General features: G+C 41.7%; 2 protein-coding genes across 2 annotated transcripts; one reads left to right on the top strand and one right to left on the bottom strand.

The window, feature by feature from the left end:
• Window positions 1–574: 574 nt before the first annotated feature.
• On the bottom strand, window positions 575–5,417 carry LOC308094060 (transmembrane 6 superfamily member 2-like; the record flags this gene model as incomplete). The annotated part of the gene is made up of 10 exons (XM_080440510.1): window positions 575–784; window positions 982–1,101; window positions 1,261–1,353; window positions 2,270–2,371; window positions 2,775–2,899; window positions 3,129–3,211; window positions 3,430–3,533; window positions 4,374–4,471; window positions 4,580–4,683; window positions 5,326–5,417. The coding sequence occupies 10 exons, from the start codon at window positions 5,415–5,417 to the stop codon at window positions 575–577; spliced, it is 1,131 nt and encodes a 376-aa protein (XP_080296636.1).
• Window positions 5,418–15,228: 9,811 nt separating this feature from the next.
• On the top strand, window positions 15,229–17,657 carry LOC308093362 (uncharacterized protein; the record flags this gene model as incomplete). The annotated part of the gene is made up of 2 exons (XM_080439697.1): window positions 15,229–15,391; window positions 17,362–17,657. The coding sequence occupies 2 exons, from the start codon at window positions 15,229–15,231 to the stop codon at window positions 17,655–17,657; spliced, it is 459 nt and encodes a 152-aa protein (XP_080295823.1).
• Window positions 17,658–19,385: the final 1,728 nt, after the last annotated feature.

Genomic DNA, 19,385 nt, shown 5'->3' on the forward strand with positions numbered 1-19,385 from the left:
AGTAGTTCTCATCGATCAAGGCAGATTTAGATCAATGAAAAAAAAGAAAAGAAAAACATTTCAAACTAGACAAGTTGTGTGTAAAACACAAACAGTAGGATTGCTGAGCATTGTTCTCACAGATGGATTTCTGTAATAACCGTGTAGCTGTCTTTCCCAGCGTGCCGCTGGGCTGTGCGCTTTTAGTTTATAGCGTTATTTGTCTGGGAAGAGATGGCAAATGGGTCCCTGTGTATACGGCACTTCCAAGCTATGCCATGTGGAACCGTCCTTAGCTCCACACAAACAGCCTTTATCAGGGTTCAATAGTCCATGCAGGGAGTGCTGAGCGAGGTGACAGTGATTTGGAACGGTTGAGTCAGGAAGCAGCGTTTTTAAAAAATTGAAGCGTTCAGCAGATTTCTCCTCTGCACTCACTCGCTGTGGGTTTAAAAATATTGTGTTTGAGGCAGTTTGTGTGCCAATGAAAGACAGTCCAGTGACCTTAAAAGCTGGGTCCCACAGCACGAAAACAGTCTTCATAGCTGGAGCCTCCACAATCCTGTGGGCCAGCGTGTGTGTATATGTGTGTGGTTTATTTTTTCTTTTTGTCGTTGTTGGTCTGGCCTTTAGGAACGGGCTTCATGAAGTAGGCGGGGCTGAAGTGACACCGCAGGACCAGCAGGACGGGTACGACGGCGTACAGGACGTTGAGGGTGACGATAGGCCACCACTTGTCTGAAGGGACCCTGTACGTAAAGGGGGTCCGAGAGTGTAGAGACCCCCCGAGGTGGCACCACTGAGTCTGAGAAGAGAAGAGAAGAGAAGAGAAGAGAAGAGAAGAGAAGAGAAGAGAAGAGAAGAGAAGAGAAGAGAAGAGTGTTATATATATAGAGAGTGTTGTATACTGTGTTGTACAGCGAATATAGCGAAAATAGCCAATGTACAAGCTCACGTCGCATCCAAAACTAACGGCAAATTATCTTGAAAAACACAATTTACCTGAATCATTGCCCCAGCAAAGAAGAGGGTCCAGTCCAGCATCCAACTACATCCAGGCGTCCTCAGACCGTAGATAAAGACCGCCAGCAGAGGCAGGGCGTAGAACAGATGTACCAACATCTACACAGCAATGATAAACCAGGAGCAGGGTTAGGATTTTGTTCATTTTAGCCTATGAACCAGTGAAGAGGGAATGGAACCTTTTAGGCCCTAAAAGGTTCCATCGCCTCTTCACTGGTTCATTGTGGTGAACTGAGTTGTGTCTCCCTTCGGACTCACCGTGACCTTGGGGAATCCAACGGGGTCTTTGAGATAGGGCTCATACTGGTAGATGTAGGTGAAGCAGTAATCTAGGGGACAGTCCATCACCACCTGTGGCGGACGAGGGACAAGGGAGAGGGGGAGAGAGAGAGAGAGAGTATGAGTTTGTTTTTACGTTTTCTACATAGTATATTTCAACTGTTCATACAGTGAGTGAGAGACAGACAGACAGACAAACAGACAGACAGACAGACAGACAGACAGACAGACAGACAGACAGACAGACAGACAGACAGACAGACAGACAGACAGACAGACAGACAGACAGACAGAGAGACAGACAAACAGACAGACAGACAGACAGACAGACAGACAGACAGACAGACAGACAGACAGACAGACAGACAGACAGACAGACAGACAGACAGACAGACAGACAGACAATATACAGTGAGCTCATCAATGATTTGATTAGTTCAAGCAGAAGGATTAAAGCCAGCGACATCATTTGTTTGTTCAACAGGGTTTTGCAAACTTGATGAAGAGAAGAGCATCACCAAACATGGTGTTCGGGGTGAGGGTGTCCCTCCTCATGCCTGAAAGAAATGCTTCTGAAACAGTCTTTTTTGGTTACTCAAAAACACAGTAGGGGGAAGGGGGTCCTATAAGGAAAGAAGATTGGATTTATTTTATTAGCCAGTGCAACACAAATATAGGCTTGGATTGCAGCTGTGAATGTGGTGTGGTTCAAGCCTTGAGCTCTTCCACAAACAGGACTTTTTGAGGGCCAGTTGTTCTAACAACACAGCATTTTTTTAGTTAGCTAAACACTGGACAGAAACATTCAGAATAAAGCTACTTTTTGACATGAAAAATAGGCCTATCAGGATTCTCTCCCCATGGCTCACTCTATATCTTTGTCCACTAGGCCTAACATGTGGCGTGCCAACTGCCTTACCTAACTGTGTGAGGCTTATGTGAGTGAAATACTGGAGCGGTGCAAAGGCTTTCATGTGTCGTTACTCACAAAACCTCTGAACACGGTGAAGGCCATGGCCCCCAACAGCATCAGTGACAGCAGCAGGTCGACGGGACGAAACAGCAGGCTTCTCTTCTGCTCCGCAGCCACCTGCTCAACACAGACACAAATCCTGTTACCATACACACTTCATGTTTGTTTGGGTAGATGGCTGTAAATCCAAGCCCAACCAGGACAAAAGCACAGTAGTATGTCCTATAACGCAATGGTTCTCAAAGATTTTCATGTCAAGTGGCCAAAATGTATATATTTTGGCCACAGACCTCCATTTGAAAATGTTTTTTTCAAGGGACCCCCATACGAGAAGATTTTTCAACGTTTGTTGAAAAAGAAATATATATATATATATTGAATAGGCTACAGCATGTTGACAATACAATTTCGTTTTTGAATAGCCTGAACATAAAATAGAGCTTAAGTGTTTAAACTGTTCCTCATTTTGCTGGGAACCCCCTCCTGGACCCCACTTTGATAACCAGTGCTAATAACTCACCTTGTCTGCTGTAATGATTGGCATCTCCCTGGGCCTACTGAAGAGCAGGGAGGCTGCCCAGATGGGCACCAACAGGAAGGGGGTGTTCCTCCAGAAGGCGGGGCGAATGTTAGACCCATATTTACCTGAACGAATGAGAATATTATCAATGGCAGGAGGATACACACGTGTGTGTGTGTGTGTGTGTGTGTGTGTGTGTGTGTGTGTGTGTGTGTGTGTGTGTGTGTGTGTGTGTGTGTGTGTGTGTGTGTGTGTGTGTGTGTGTGTGTGTGTGTGTGTGTGTGTGTGTGTGTGTGTGGGTGTGTGTGTGTGGGTGTGTGTGCGTGCCTGCGTGCGTGCGTGCGTGTGTCTCACCAATGACCACTCCAGGGATGAAGACCAGTTGTTGGGCGATGGACGACCCCGCCCACAACAGTCCCATGCTGCGATAGGACTTCCTGCACGGAGAGGAGAGAGTACAAACACTACATTATGACCCTGAATGTTGCCAGTGAGTTTTGGGTTAGATGCCGATCCCGATTTTGCAGACTCCCAGCCCACCGATTACAGATGTTTTGACCGATAGTTTGTCAAAACGTACAAGGTGGACAGACATGAAAAGGCGATCCCAAATGAGGGGGGGGGGGGGGGGGGGGGTTTGGAGTAAACAACTTACCCACTGAACATGCGGTGGATCATGGTGAGGAAGAGGAGGAAGTGAACCACTCCCTCCCAGTAGCACATCATCACAGCATAGGCAGAAATCAGATGAGGCTCCCCCTGTAGCACACAATGGAGTTTGGATTGATTGATTGATTGAATACTTTAGTAACAGTTTGCTAAAAGTACAGAGGTACAGTTATACCATAATGCTAAAAGCCTGAGGGCTTAATTGTGTCCATTGTGGTCCTATGTATTCAATTCATCAAGACATATAAAGACATACTATATAAGAGGACACATCAATTCTAGGAGCAGTACAAGTATATTTACAGAAAAACAGTGGGGGTCATTTCTTTTGGCAAGCTAGAAGACTTGTCTAGGTCCTTTAATGCTCTTTTATGTCAGTTTATGGAGCTGTTATTATCTTCGCACAGTGAAGATGTTATTTTCCCCAATATAGTAACTGCTCCTTTTAATAGCTGAAATCCGTAACTCCTACGTCCTACCCGGGATTTGAATTTCTACAGCTCATCCAAGAGACAATCTGGGCTTGTCCAGGGGAGATATTGCACGTATGAGCTTCAGGCAGGGCTACTATCCGACACCAGGGTCTAAAAATGTCTCAATGGACGGGGAGACCACCTCCGACTATTGCAGATGTTATACTGTATTAGCATACTCTACTATACATATTAGTTAAAATACAAATTTCTTCATTTAATAGAATAAGTCCCGGATTGCAACTTTAAGAGACTTATTTTGGTTTTATTGGGGTGGAACAGTGAACAGCCAAGTATTGAGCTTTGCGGCCACGCGGGAGTTGAGACACAATCCAGCCCACAGACATTTGAGAGACAGAGAGACAGAGAACTAATTGTGCATTCGGGGAACATACTGTATAAGCTTTGACATCAGGGCTTGAGGTCATCGAATCAATGGCAAAAATTGAGAATTTACCTTCTTCAGGTAGAAGCCCATGAAACCAGAGATGTACCCATCCTGCTCCAGAGCGTTGGTGAGGCCCACCAAACAGGTGAAGGAGAACTCTGCGAACACTGGGCCACAGGAATGAAAGAAACGTCATATAATATGGGTACATTTTTTTTTCCATGTGTACACTCTTTAAATGAACACTGATGACGTATTGTGCAGATTGTAGCTACCATAGAATAGGGGGTCAACGTTCTTCTTGTGTTTCACAGTGAGGAGCAGCAGGAGCAGCACTGAACCCAGGACGAACATTCCCAGTCCCAGGATAGGCAAAGGTCTGAGGAATACAGTATAATGATATAAAATGACTCATACATTCTATGTCAGCTGTACAGAAGGACATCAATGAACAAACTGAACTGGTCTCCTACAGCTCAACCCCCACACCCTCCCCCCCCCTTCATTCCTACAGGTTATTTGAAAGAGCTTTTCCTCACTTTATTTGTTAACACAGTGTGAATTTTACAACAGACCCCCTGCTGTTTTTTTTAATAATGCAGAGATGTGACCGACAATGTAGTCTACATCAGTGGCTCTCAACGTGGGGTCCGCGGACCTCCAGCGGTCCTTAGCAGATAGTTAATCTTCACCATTATTACATGTAGCCTACAAGTAAATTCTATTATTCTAGAGAATGTACAATAATTGCTATTTTGAGTTTTACTGTTATATCTATACCTACAGTACATAGATGACAACGGAATGCTGGACCAAATCGACCCTATTTATGTCTAAAAAATGTAATGTTCTCAGATTAAGGTCCCAGAGATAATAATCAAATTGGGTCTGTGGCCCTGAAACGTATCAAATAGCTGGTCCTTGAAATTAAAAGGGTCTTTTGCCTTCTAAGTATACGGTTGTAAAACATGTGTTTTATACTATATAGAACATGAAAAGGTGTAAAATAGTGTTAACTTACTCCTGAAGCAGAGGAACATTGTTCATTGTGTACAGAACTCCCGGAGCCAGGAGAGAGAGCAGAAAAACAAATACTTCCACCGGCGGCCACATCTTCCACAGTTTACTATATCACTGGACCTGTCAGCCGAGGGAAAATAAATATCCAGACAGACACGTGAGTGAACTGCAGTCGTCTAAACGGTTCCGGATGAGATCAGAAGCATATTAGAGGTAGGTACAGTATATCCTGCTATGTTTCCTCTATACAGCCTATCTATATTAGTGATAAAAAAGCAAAGGGAGTGTCATCTGTAACTATAGGTCTACTTTTCAGATTCTGTGATTAGTTGTGGGGCATTTTTGCTCCAGGCAGACGCATGCGTCAATGATGCACTCACTATCTGCAAGTTTCAAAGGTCACCAGCTTTGAACACGGGGGAGTTTCTCATTTGACTCATGTTTGTCACTGTCTGGGACCCATCATCACCAGTGATAACATTGTGATTTTTCTCCTATGCATTAAGGTTGACAAAATAAACAACACTGTTGGCTATAGGCCTTACAGTAGGCCTGTCACATGATCATGGGCCTGACATCAGTGACATGGCCATGTAAATTTTTTTTACTGTAATGTAATGTAGACGCTCTGCTCACTGTCTATAGTTAACCCCAAAACATTCATATACTGTATAGACAGTGAATAATTTTATAGCAGATAGATAGCCTATTTCTAATCATTTGAAAACAGTAGGCTATACAGTGGACATATAAATACATTGAAGTGAATATACATTTTGTTAAAGGAGCACATCACCCAATTATAAGATGGTACTATTCTGTCTACTCTGTGCCTCAGGTGGGCTGCGGACAGTTACCACTGATGACATAATCAGTGGTCATTTCATACAAGATTTTTTTATTGATGGAAGCCCATGGCTTCTATTTCAGCATGTTAACTTTCTGGGAAGAGAAATATTGTGGTTTCCATTAGTTCTGAATTGCCACCGATGATTGTCGCCGTCATTGGTAGGAAGGTTTCTGAATTGTCCATAAAAATACGTATTTTGGAGGTGTTGTTTGGAAACATGTAATTGTGTAGAATGCAGATGTAGCCCAACTCATGGGCTGTGGTTAGCCTTGTTTTGAGTTAGACCGGTGTGAGGGTATTGAGGGCACTGTCTCTTTGACTATCTTAAATATCAATCCCATTGATATTTGCTTAACTTCTACCCTTAGCCATCCCAAACTGGCAAAGTGTGTTGGAATTAGGTGGCTGAGGATGGTGAGAGAGGTGGAAGATAAAGTGCCAAATCTAATAATCCGTCCAAATTGTTCTATTAATGTTAACTGTCATTTATGCATATCCTTATGTAGCCCATTTATATGCCACGTGCATAATAAATCCCTACTTTTTATGACAGTTGGGCTATATTAAGTCTTGTGTGTGTATTGTAAAAAAAATCATGGCTGTTATGGCCAAATCTTCTGTAAATAAGTGAAATATATGTGAAAGCATCCTATTTTATGTTGTGTAACTGCAATAGTCTCCATTGGGGAAAACCCCTACCATGCTAATGGGCTACACATGACATCTGGTGGTGAAAATGAGAACTGTGACATTCCTGAGCATGGTTCTGATACAGAGTAAAATAATGGTGACTGTTATCACATGGTTCCTTATGGATACAAGCTATGTGCTAGCTATATGTAAACGATGACTGTATGTTTCAATGTCCGTCTGTGAGAGACATCTGTCCTTATGCATGGAACAAGATTAAACGTCAGTCTTATGTCTTCAGTCTTGATTAGATTGTGGATTATATCTGATAGAACAGCAAGGCTGGAACACAGATTATGTATTCCAGACAGGCGGGTTGCTCAAAGGTAAACGGTAAATAAATAAAAAAGAGAACTCTTAGATGAGTATTTTTATTTTATTTTTTCAGTTTCTTCACAAGGTCAGACTGTCATATTAAACCAACATCCTGTCAGGATACATTGTTTGTTTTTAGTCAACCAAAGCATGCACTGACCACAACAAGAGTGAGCTATTCACTGTGTCAATACAGCTATTCATTTACCTTTAAGAAGTGCATTATATGTGTTTATACTGTGTTACTCAGTGGTTGTGTGCCTCTAATGCAACATTATCTTCTGTTACATAATGAGATTGAAGCTGTTTGCACCACTGTATAGTAAAATCCTAAATATTAATGTATTCATCTTATTTCCCCACGTCTATCTCTGAGAGTGAACAAATACCAAATGGACCTGTAAAGGTTCCATTTGTACACTCTCGGAGTTAAATTAATACCAGGGTTTTATCACGTAAAAAGCTTTAGGGCCATTAGATCCAGCAAAGGAGGCACAAGAGAGATTAGTCCACCAGGCATATATATGTACAGACAGAGCAGCCTATAGTAGCTGTATAGTAGCTATAGTAGTTTTTCCAAAACTATTTCAAAGTATTTCTACATTTCTACAAACGTAGAACGTGTCATGACTCATGATGTGCTGCATTTGGAGCTTGTAGATCAGCGATTTTCATATATAAAGAAAAACAGGAAGTGAAAAAAAAGTAGTTTGTAGTGACTTAATTGGCTGGTGACAGGCAGGTGTAATCCAGATCTGTCAATTTGAAGGATTACAACAAAACACCTTGAGCAGCCTCAATAGCACCTCAATAGCAGAGAGACAATAATAGAAAACACACCCTGCCCTTTTCATTGGAGCCTGGTCTTTGCTTTACCAGTTTTGAATTAGTGTTGTTAAAAGACGCAGACTTTTCTACAGTCTCCATCTCTTATCTTAAGCAGAACATGGCACACGTCTTCATCTTCGGCGTGCATCCAGTCACCTGGTTCGTCGTCTTTGCCGGCACAGTCTGTGTCCTAATGGAATGGAAGTTTGTCGCCAAGGCGCTTAAAAGGATCTCTGAAACTAAAAAAGAACAGGGGATGAACCCATAGTTTGAACGGTTCTCTAGTACCTTTATGTAGTTAATTGGATCACAAGAGTTAAATTAATACCAGGGTTTTATCACGTAAAAAGCTTTAGGGCCATTAGATCCAGCAAAGGAGGCACAAGAGAGATTAGTCCACCAGGTATATATATGTAAAGACAGAGCAGCCTACAGTAGCTCATATCTGAGATCATGTTGCAGTTGCACCCTTTATGTTGGGCAATCTTGATCGTCAACACCACACTGGTCGTCGTCTATTGGGGTAAGATCTTGACCGATGGCTTCATCAAGTGGATGGCGGAGCCACCAGACAGACCCAGGATGCCCCAGAAGGATGAGACAGCAGTGAGCCCATCATCCTGAAGGAGTTATAACCCTTCTGGAACTCCCATAGAAACTGTCAGAGGGTTGCAGGAGGACAGCTTGTGGGACCTTTTGGTGTTTATATTTCTCTTGGCACATTTTTAATCGCATGACCCCCAACACGCTTTTTTTTCTCCACTTCTGATCTGAAAGGGAGACCCTGCAAACAGATGAGCACAAGTCATTCTTACAGGTAATGTATGTCATTGTTCTCACCTTCCACAATTAGATATATCTGATGTATTAAATCGAGTTAATGTCTGTGGACAGTTAACAGATGTCAAACTACTGGTCAATCTGCATCAACTAACCTGTGACCACAACAACAGTGCGAGTTATTCACTGTGACAACAAAGCAGAGATGGCTATTTATTTACCTTTAAGATGTGCTTTATATGTGTTTATACTGTGTTACTCAGTGGTTGTGTGCCTCTAATGCAACATTATCTTCTGTTACATAATGAGATTGAAGCTGTTTGCACCACGTTATAGTAAAATCCTCAATATTAATTTATCCATCTTATTTCCCCACGTCTATCTCTGAGAGTGAACAAATATAACCAAATGGACCTGTAAAGGTTCCATTTGTACACTCTCCGAGTTAAATTAATACCAGGGTTTTATCACGTAAAAAGCTTTAGGGCTATTAGATCCAGCAAAGGAGGCACGAGAGAGATTAGTCCACCAGGCATATATATGCACAGACAGAGCAGCCTATAGTAGCTCATAGCTGAGATCATGTTTCAGTTGCACCCTTTATGTTGGGCAATCGTGATCGTCAACACCACACTGGTCGTCGTCTATTGGGGTAAGATCTTGACCGATGTCTTCCCCAAGTGGCTGGCTGAGCCACCAGACAGACCCAGGATGCCCAAGAAGGATAAGGCAGCAGTGAGCCCATCATCCTGAAGGAGATATAACCCTTCTGGAACTCCCCTAGAAACTGTCAGAGGGGTGCAGGAGGACGTCTTGTGGGACCTTTTGGTGTTTTGATCCGATTGTTTATATTTCTCTTGGCACAAGTCATTCTTACAGGTAATGTATGTTATTGTTCTCACCTTCCACAATTAGATATATCTGATGTATTAAATCGAGTTAATGTCTGTGGACAGTTAACAGATGTCAAACTACTGGTCAATCTGCATCAACTAACCTGTGACCACAACAACAGTGTGAGCTATTCACTGTGACAACAAAGCAGAGATGGCTATTTATTTACCTTTAAGATGTGCATTATATGTGTTTATACTGTGTTACTCAGTGGTTGTGTGCCTCTAATGCAACTTTATCTTCTGTTACATAATGAGATTGAAGCTGTTTGCACCACGTTATAGTAAAATCCTCAATATTAATGTATCCATCTTATTTCCCCACGTCTATCTCTGAGAGTGAACAAATATAACCAAATGGACCCGTAAAGGTTTCATTTGTACACTCTCAGAGTTAAATTAATACAAGGGTTTTATCACGTAAAAAGCTTTAGGGCTAGTAGATCCAGCATAGGAGGCACGAGAGAGATTAGTCCACCAGGCACATATATGCACAGACAGAGCAGCCTATAGTAGCTCATATCTGAGATCATGTTGCAGTTGCACCCTTTAAGTTGGGCAGTCTTGATCGTCAACACCACACTGGTCGTCGTCTTTTGGGGTGGGCTCTTGACCGATGTCTTCATCAAGTGGCTGGCGGAGCCACCAGACAGACCCAGGATGCCCAAGAAGGATAAGGCAGCAGTGAGCCCATCATCCTGAAGGAGATATAACCCTTCTGGAACTCCCCTAGAAACTGTCAGAGGGGTGCAGGAGGACAGCTTGTGGGACCTTTTGGTGTTTTGATCCGATTGTTTATATTTCTCTTGGCACATTTTTAATCGCATGACCCCCAACACGCTTTTTTCAACTAACCTGGTGGTCAAACCAACAAAATGAGATAAACCGGCATTGTTTTCCCTTTTGCTGCTTTGTAGTGACTCGGTACAGTGGCTTAATTGGCTGGTGAGAGTGACAGGCAGGTGTAATCCAGATCTGTCAATTCGAAGGATTACAACAAAGCACCTTGAGCAGCCTCAATAGCCTCAATAGCAGAGAGACGATAACAGAAAACACCCTGCCTTTTTCATCGGAGCCTGGTCTTTGCTTTACCAGTTTTGAATTAGTGTTGTTAAAAGACGCAGACTTTTCTACAGCCTCCACCTCTCATCTTGTGCAGAACATGGCACTCTTCATCTTCGGCGTGCATCCAGTCTCCTGGTTCATCGCCTTGGGCGGCATAGTCTGTACCGTAATGGAATGGACATTTGTCGGCGTGCAGCTTAAAAGGATCCATGGCACTGAAAAAGAACAGGGGGATGAACCCACAGTTTGAACAGTTCTCTAGTACCTTTATGTAGTTCATTGGATCACATGCAATTTCTGTTATTTAAGAAAAACTACCAGGGGTATGTATCTTGTGCCGTAGCGATCAGAAGAGTGTTGTCCGGATTTGTTTTGCCTTCATATTTTTATTTTCTTATGTGATTATTTCCAGGAACATCTGCTTTCTACATGTAGCTGTAGATGCCCACATACAACTCAAATAACGTAGCTGAGGAGAAGTTTCAAAGCTTGCTTAGAAGGTAAGACATGAGGGATTGAATGTGGTTCATCTGTTATTAATACATTCACTTCCCACCAAATGAAACTCTCTCAGCATCCTTTTCCTATGATCCTCTGTTGTTGTTGTTTTTGTTTTTTGTTTTTCATCTGACGTCCCTATGTTGGTCATGACATTATGGGCAGAATTTGTTTTTAAATGTTTTTAAAAATCTCCCAATTTTTTCCCCAAAACAATTTCAAAGTATTTCTACATTTATACAAACGTAGAACATGTCATGACTCATGATGTGCTGCATTTGGAGCATGTAGATCAGCGATTTTCATATATAAAGAAAAACAAGAAGTGAGAAAAAAGTGGTTTGTAGTGACTTAATTGGCTGGTGACAGTGACAGGCAGGTGTAATCCAGATCTGTCAATTTGAAGGATTACAACAAAACACCTTGAGCAGCCTCAATAGCACCTCAATAGCAGAGAGACAATAATAGAAAACACACCCTGCCTTTTTCATTGGAGCCTGGTCTTTGCTTTACCAGTTTTGAATTAGTGTTGTTAAAAGACGCAGACTTTTCTACAGTCTCCATCTCTTATCTTAAGCAGAACATGGCACACGTCTTCTACTTCGGCGTGCATCCAGTCACCTGGTTCGTCGTCTTTGCCGGCACAGTCTGTGTCATAATGGAATGGAAATTTGTCGCCAAGCAGCTTAAAAGGATCTCTGAAACTAAAAAAGAACAGGGGATGAACCCATAGTTTGAACGGTTCTAGTACCTTTATGTAGTTCATTGGATCACAAGCCATTTCTGTTCTTCGGTTATTGGAGAAAAACTAACATATCCGTGATGATGGGTATGTATCTTGTGCCGTAGCGATCAGAAGAGTGTTGTCCGGATTTGTTTTGCCTTCATATTTTTTCTTTTCTTATATGTGTGATTATTTCCAGGAACATCTGCCTTCCACATGTAGCTACAGCACCGGATGCCCACATACAACACAAATAACGTAGCTGAGGAGAAGTTTCAAAGCTTGCTTAGAAGGTAAGACATCAGGGATTGAATGTGGTTCATCTGTTATTAATACATTCACTTCCCACCAAATGAAACTCTCTCGGCATCCTTTTCCAATGATCCTCTGTTGTTGTTTTTGTTTAGTTTTTATCAATCTGGCGTCCCTATGTTGGTCATGACATTATCGGCAGAATTTGTTTTAAAAAGATTTAAAACATATCCAAACAAAATGTTTCAAAACTATTTCAAAGTATTTCTACATTTCTACAATTCTATAAATTAACGTGTCATGACGTGCTGCAATGGGAGCTTGCAGATCAGCGACTTTAATATATATTTTTAAATAAGTAGGCCTAGTTAAAAAATAATATCTATGCCATATTTGAATTTAATGTCAAATACCTTATAATTGTCTTATTAATATTGTTAATTATGTGTGGTCAGTGTTGCAAGTATTTATTCAGGTGAGCAAGAATTCCACAGGAAAAGCTATTCAATGTAAAACATGTAATTACACTTTATTAATACTTTCATCTCTTGATTAATGAGACTCTAGGAGCCATGGAAACATTCTGACTGAACTGCAGGGCAAGCTAAATATAGACTGTGAGAGGCTTAGCGTGGTTGTAAGGTTTTGGACGACTGACTATACGTCGCCTCTCGTTTCAACCCAAGAGAGACTAGGCTTAAAATGGGTATGATACAGTAAACTGCAGATATGTATAGACAGTGTTATGTGGACATCAGTGACCATAAGCCTCTTTAGTGTATTAACATCCACCTCTCTCCTCTCATATCTGTAATCCATGCAGATGGAAAGCTGATATGTCCCTCTGTTACATACTCAATCCTATTTATTCTGCCTGTCCTATATTCATCGCACCACCCACCCACTCCTTGTCACACTGCTCGACCCCCCGAAGAATAACCGACTGTCCCTAAAAAGACCTGATTTTCAGATTTGGGTCCGGACAAAAGCTTTGAGGACTTGGCACATTGTATGGAGGATGACAGTTTCCTTGTACTACATTTATAAAGACTGAGTTAGCCAAACCTGTACTCAAGTTAAAGTATTGATACTTTAAAATAATGACTCAAGTAGAAGTAAAAGTATAGTTACTTGGGTAAGAGGAAGAAAGTACTAGTAAAATGACTACTCAAGTATTCTACTGAGTTACTTCAATGTATAATTGCTTGTCCAATAGAAACAAACAAAACATAGTCAGAGTCATGGGTAAATTCAAACACATGTATGGCCTAAATCATATCACTTTAACTATACATAATAATACATTCAAATCTTTACAAAATTACTTCGATTATTAGGCAGACAAAGAATGTTACTGTTGTTTAGTCTGTCCACTCATTGACAAATGTGCGTAAACTTGTGTCACCTGCCAGCATGGTACAATATATGTTCTGTGACTGGCAGTGGTGGAAGAAGTACTCAGATAGTTTACTTAAGTAGCAATACCACAATATAAAAATACTCTGTTACAAGTAAAATTCCTGTGTTAAAAATGTTACTTGAGTAAAAGTACAAAAGTATTGGCATCAAAATATACTTAAAGCACCAAAAGTAAAAGTACTAAAATGTTTGAAAATAGCAGATCTACAAGCTCACAATGCGGCGCGTTGTGAGCTTGTAGATCGGCTATTTTCAAATGGAGCTATGTGTAAAATAGGGCTAAAGTGGTTAATCTATGTTTTATAACATGATAATTTATATCTGCAAAGTAACTAGTAACTAAAGTTTTCAAATAATTGTAGTGGAGTAAACGTACAATATTTGCCTCTGAGATGTAGTGGAGTAGAAGTAAAAGTATTACTTTTAATGATAAAAGGAAATACTTTAGTAAAGTAAAAGTACCTCAAAATTGTACTTAAGTACAGTACTTAAGTTAAGAGGCGGCCATAGCTGCCATAGCTGAGTGGTTAGTGAGCCCGCCTAGGGAACCAGAGGCCCTGGTTGCCCCAGGTTCGATTCCAGGCTATCCCAGCATATGTGCCGATGATATGAAATTTGTCCCTGAGCAAGACTCTTAACCCCAATTGCTCACAGGTTCTCATTGGAAACAAGACCGCAAGGACTTTCATGAACGACCTGTTAAAAGGAATTATCCTTTTTACTTGAGTGAATGTACTTAGTTATCTTTACACCACTGCTGACTGGCTACGTTTGAGTGATGAAACTCTCAAATACCAGCCAGCCGCTTTGACTGTCTGGCTGACAGAATGAAATAAACAGAATGTGCATTTAAACAAATAAATACAAAACGTAACAATAAAAGTAAACAAGCAGAATATAGCCAGAGTGCTGACATTTTCACCATTGTGCTATTCGAGCCTGCCTGCTTACTCAGGCCAGGGATAAATTGAATCTTGACCATCAGGTCAAAATTTGTGTCAGATCCTGTGTTTAAGTGAGACATGACCTTTGACACGATCTAAATGTCTCAATAGAAGAGCAGGGAGACAAAATCCAACCACCCCAATTGTATGCGTTTTATTGTATTGACATACTCTACCATACAGATTGGACAAAATTGCATTGTATTAATTAAAAAAAAGTTATATAGTGCCTATAATCATATCTAAGTTAATATCCAACCGACTATGCTGAATACGTTGTCATTTCCAAACTTCTACCATATGTCTGTCAATCCCACCATCACTACTAACCATCACAAGATTGTAAAGAGTTTTTCAAATTGCTCCGTATGAATAATTCTTCCTCTCTCTCATCACTGCCTTCTTACAAGTCTAATTGACATAAAGAAAAAAGGAAATTCTGTCACCCCCCACATGCTGTAATACAAATCTTTGGACTGATCGATCTATTACACCACAGAGAGACTATCACTGCAGACTATAGCGTCAGTAAACAATGGACCAGCAGCCGCCGACATCCCCTCTGAACGCCTCAGGAGAAGACCTGGCGTGGAACGTGTCACGCCTGGCGTTTGAGCGCCGGCAGCTCCTCCAGCTTTCCACAAGCATGGAGGGCGGGCCCTATTTTGTGGACTATATACCCCCCTCCAGAGATGCCATAACCCTGCCACGCAACGTGGTCTATGTGCTCCTGGGCGTGGTGGTGGTTATAGTGGCCACTTATGCCGTAGTTGGACACCTGATAAAAGATCTCATGCATGACCTTGCAGGTAAACGGTTTTGGTTGGCATTTAATATTTCCCACAACCGCCCCCAGCCCTGCCGACCGACCGCCCATCACCTCCCTGACCGTCCTCACTGGCATCTGTGTTCCACCCTGTGACCTGTCTGAGCCCTCGTGTCCTGAGACTTTTAGGGATGGAATTGGTTCTTGTTTTTGATGCGTGACCATTTCAGGTTTAAGGGTCAGTTGATGACCATTCCTGTGTTTATTCCTTAAAGTGTAACTTAACATCATCTACAGTTCACAAGCCATCTAAACAGCTGTATAGACTGATCTTGGTGTAGTGATAAAACAATAAGCAACACAGCTGCAACTATAATTAATAATGGGCAAGTTAGATTAACAGTATGTGTACAATATGGGCAAGTATTGACATTCTAAAGTATTATTATCTCCGCCAGGCCGAAGGCAAGGGGGGGGGGTCGTGTTTTTGACCCAGTCTGTCTGTGTGTCTGTGCGTCTGTGTCTGTCTGTCCGGGACTAGTCTCGCAAACCGCTGGAACGATCAGCGGCAAATTTGTAGTGCACGCTAGTAGGCCAAGATATTGCCTTCACACCATTTTTCCATGTATTTTTTTAAATGTATCTTAATAATTGTATAATTAGAAGTCCATGGGACTATTATGGGATATTTTAGACTTGCACATTGGCACACCTAAATTGTATTATTATTAGCTCCAGCTGTGCAACGCTTACATCAAAGTGTATAGCATGATTGTTTAAACCTTTAACATTTATAGGGCTGTAGAAGTTACACTTGAATTTCCTTCCTTATGCTCCTTAATCACTCAACCACTATCATCCTTTTCCTACAACATCCCTTATTGCTGTTAATGTGAATCCTATGAAGTAAACTCCTCAGTGTTGATTTATTCATTTGTATGCTCTCAGAGTTACAAATGGATTATTTAAAAAGGTTAAAGCTCTATATTCCTCAAGTAAACAGAAAGTATTTTCAGTTTGAGATACACATTTTATCCAATCCGGAGAGAGAACTCACAAAGAATACAGGATAAACAAGATAAATTGACAAATGCCTCTCTCCTGGGTGGATAAAATTGATATCTGCTCCCAAAGAATATATACTTTCTGTTTATTAAAGAGCTGGAGAGATGGGGAGACCCCACTGACCATGAACAAACACTCTATATCCACAAGTTTCTATAGGGCATTGTGGGCATCACTTCTGTCGATTTGATCAGGAATCAGGGATTAAATCGACAGGAAGTGATCCCACAGCACCCTAGGAAACTTGTGGATAGCAATGATTACTGAATATAGATCTATTCACTAGGCAAGAAACACACCTTTATGGAAAGTTTAGGGTATTTATTGAATACATAGAATGTAATGGAGGGAAGTGAAAGGGGTTCCGGGGAGGGTCGCCGACCCTGGAGTCTTTGGGGAGGAGGTCGTTAGCGTAGTCAGCACAGTACACGTGGACGGCCGATGGCGTAGTCAGCAGGAACCTGAGAAGTGGGAGAGAGAGAAGGAGGGAGAGAGACGGGGAGGGATATAGAAGGAGAAAAGGGAGTGGTGGAAAGCACAACCTGTGGAGGTGAAAAGGGGTGGTGGAGGGATGCTGAAAACGTTATGAGCTTGAGTACGGATGTACGAAAGCGAATAAGGGGCTTCTGGGTAGTTCTGACAAGGTATAAATAGCGCCAGGTAGATTGGTAAGGGGGCGGAGTAAAGGTGTGTATCCCCGCCTCCTGAACATCTGTTGTTCCAACGCCATTTTAAAGGACTAGTGTTTCAGACTGGTGTTTAACACATAATTAAAAAAAAACAATATAACTTAAGACACCTTTAAATTAACACTGAGGATTCAACTTTTCTCTTTTTTTTATAGCAGTGTAACAGTGTAACATTTTGATAGTGGGATGAGACCTCAGCACACTGTACTGCATTTTAATTGTACATTCCCCCCCCCCCCCCCTCCGTATTTTCTCCCAGACTGTATTCTTGGCCCAAAACCGAGAGAGGACGACTCCCAGGATGAAGGAGAGGATCGAGGAGAAAGCTCTTCCAGTGAGAAGTACGGGTTGGACATGATGGAGGAGGAGGAGGAGGAGGAGGAGGAGAGGAAGATTCTGCTGTGGGTGGAGGAAGAAGGCCTCCTCCTCCACCCACCACCAACACCACCACCTCCTCTACGAAGCGCCATCACCCCCTGGCCAACAGACAAGAGGACGTCCATCCACAATGTGACCTTCGCTTGTCCCACGCTCCCTTATGTCACGTCCCTCTAAGTTCTGCAGGATCAAGTGTTCTCAAAGTTACCCACTTAATACCCCTACACACTGTACGATATTTGACCCGATTTGTCTGTCGAGGAGCTTTTTTGGTGTTCGCCGACAAAACCACCGATCTCAGTGAAGATCGGGCGTTCCTCGGCGAGGTGTTGATCGCGCAATGTGTAAGGTACTCCGAGAAGATCCACCCCGATAAAGCCATATATATACGGCAAATAGGGACAAATAACGAAAAGTGCCGATCTACAAGCTCACAACTGCGATACGTTGTGAGCTTGTAGGTCAACTATTTTTACTATTTACATTTTCAAAAAGTAAAAAAAAAAAAAGTTCTGCTGGCCTGGGCCGCTGGCGTAGCGGTCCAGGCGCCTAGGCTCATGTAGCCTGACAGTGAGCCGTGGGTTCGAGTCCCGATGGCCTTTGTTGCATGTCACTCCACATCTCTCTCCCCATTTCCTGTCAGCCTACTGTCCTATCCATAAAGGCATAAGAAAGGCCAAACCATTTATAAAAAAAAGCTCTGCTGTTTTCGCTATTTTGACATTTATTTAATACATTTTTAATTTTTGGTACATTTTTCTTTGAAAATTGTTGAAATGTTTAAAATTTCCCAGGACATTCTTGATTTTTTGGGGAAACGTTTGAAAGTCTTTGAAAATGTTGGGAACTTTTCACCTAATAAATGAAAGTGGTTAATTGTGTGTATCTACATTGGATCAGGTCAATTGGTCAAATCCCATTGTATGTCACCCATGTCAATCTGACTTTAGAAAGTCCCTTTTTTCTGTGGGAGTATAGGGTATAATGGACTCATGTAGTTTGCCTGTTTTCACTGGTCTTTTCATAACATTGTATGTACTTTTTAAAACGTCTATTAAACAGAGTTTATGTTGACTCCAATTCATTATTTAGTGCTTTATTTCTCTTTGATTTTGCCTGATTTCTCAGGCAACACATACCATATACAAACAGTGTTCTGTTTGTATGTACAGTTTGATTGATTCAATACTTCATCAACAGTTTGCAAAAAGCGGTACGATTATAGAAATAACCAGACCATTAATTATCCATTTACCATTTATTAACTATTACCATATTAACCATTTACCATATATGCAATGATATTGCATTCAAGTTTGGCGGTGTGACTCTGCTCTTGTGATATTAAAGATTCCCTGTGCAAACATGACACAGATCACAAAACCCCTAGAGCAGAGCATGAATACAGTTTTACATAAACATTGAACCTTCAATGCCTAATTAAACTACCACATATCATAGTACAATCCATAGAACCACAGTACAATACACAGAATCATAGTATAATCCATAGAACCACAGTACGATACACAGAATCATAGTATAATCCATAGAACCACGGTACAATACACAGAATCAACCTATAACAATATGAACTAAATGCCACAGGGAGGAGGCCGGGGAGGTGGAGGGAATTTGAAAACCTACGCTGTACAACCTGCAATGACAGCTAAGCATGTAGAATGAACAGAGAGCAGAAGCTGCTTAAATGACCCGCCAGAGTTGCACTGTGGGTATGAGGGCGTGAGTGAGTTGGCTTGTAGCGAATGAGAATGACAAGAGGTTGAACGTACTGCCTTAAAGGAGTACAACTGTATAAGCTTGTAAGCGAATGGGGGGGTCCGGGGAGAGTGAATGAAGTATATAAAGATTCTGCCTTCCGTGTCTACATGAACAATCGTTACA

This window comes from Gymnoscopelus braueri, assembly GCF_963280865.1.
Source record: "Gymnoscopelus braueri genome assembly, chromosome: 10".
Classification (NCBI taxonomy): domain Eukaryota; kingdom Metazoa; phylum Chordata; class Actinopteri; order Myctophiformes; family Myctophidae; genus Gymnoscopelus; species Gymnoscopelus braueri.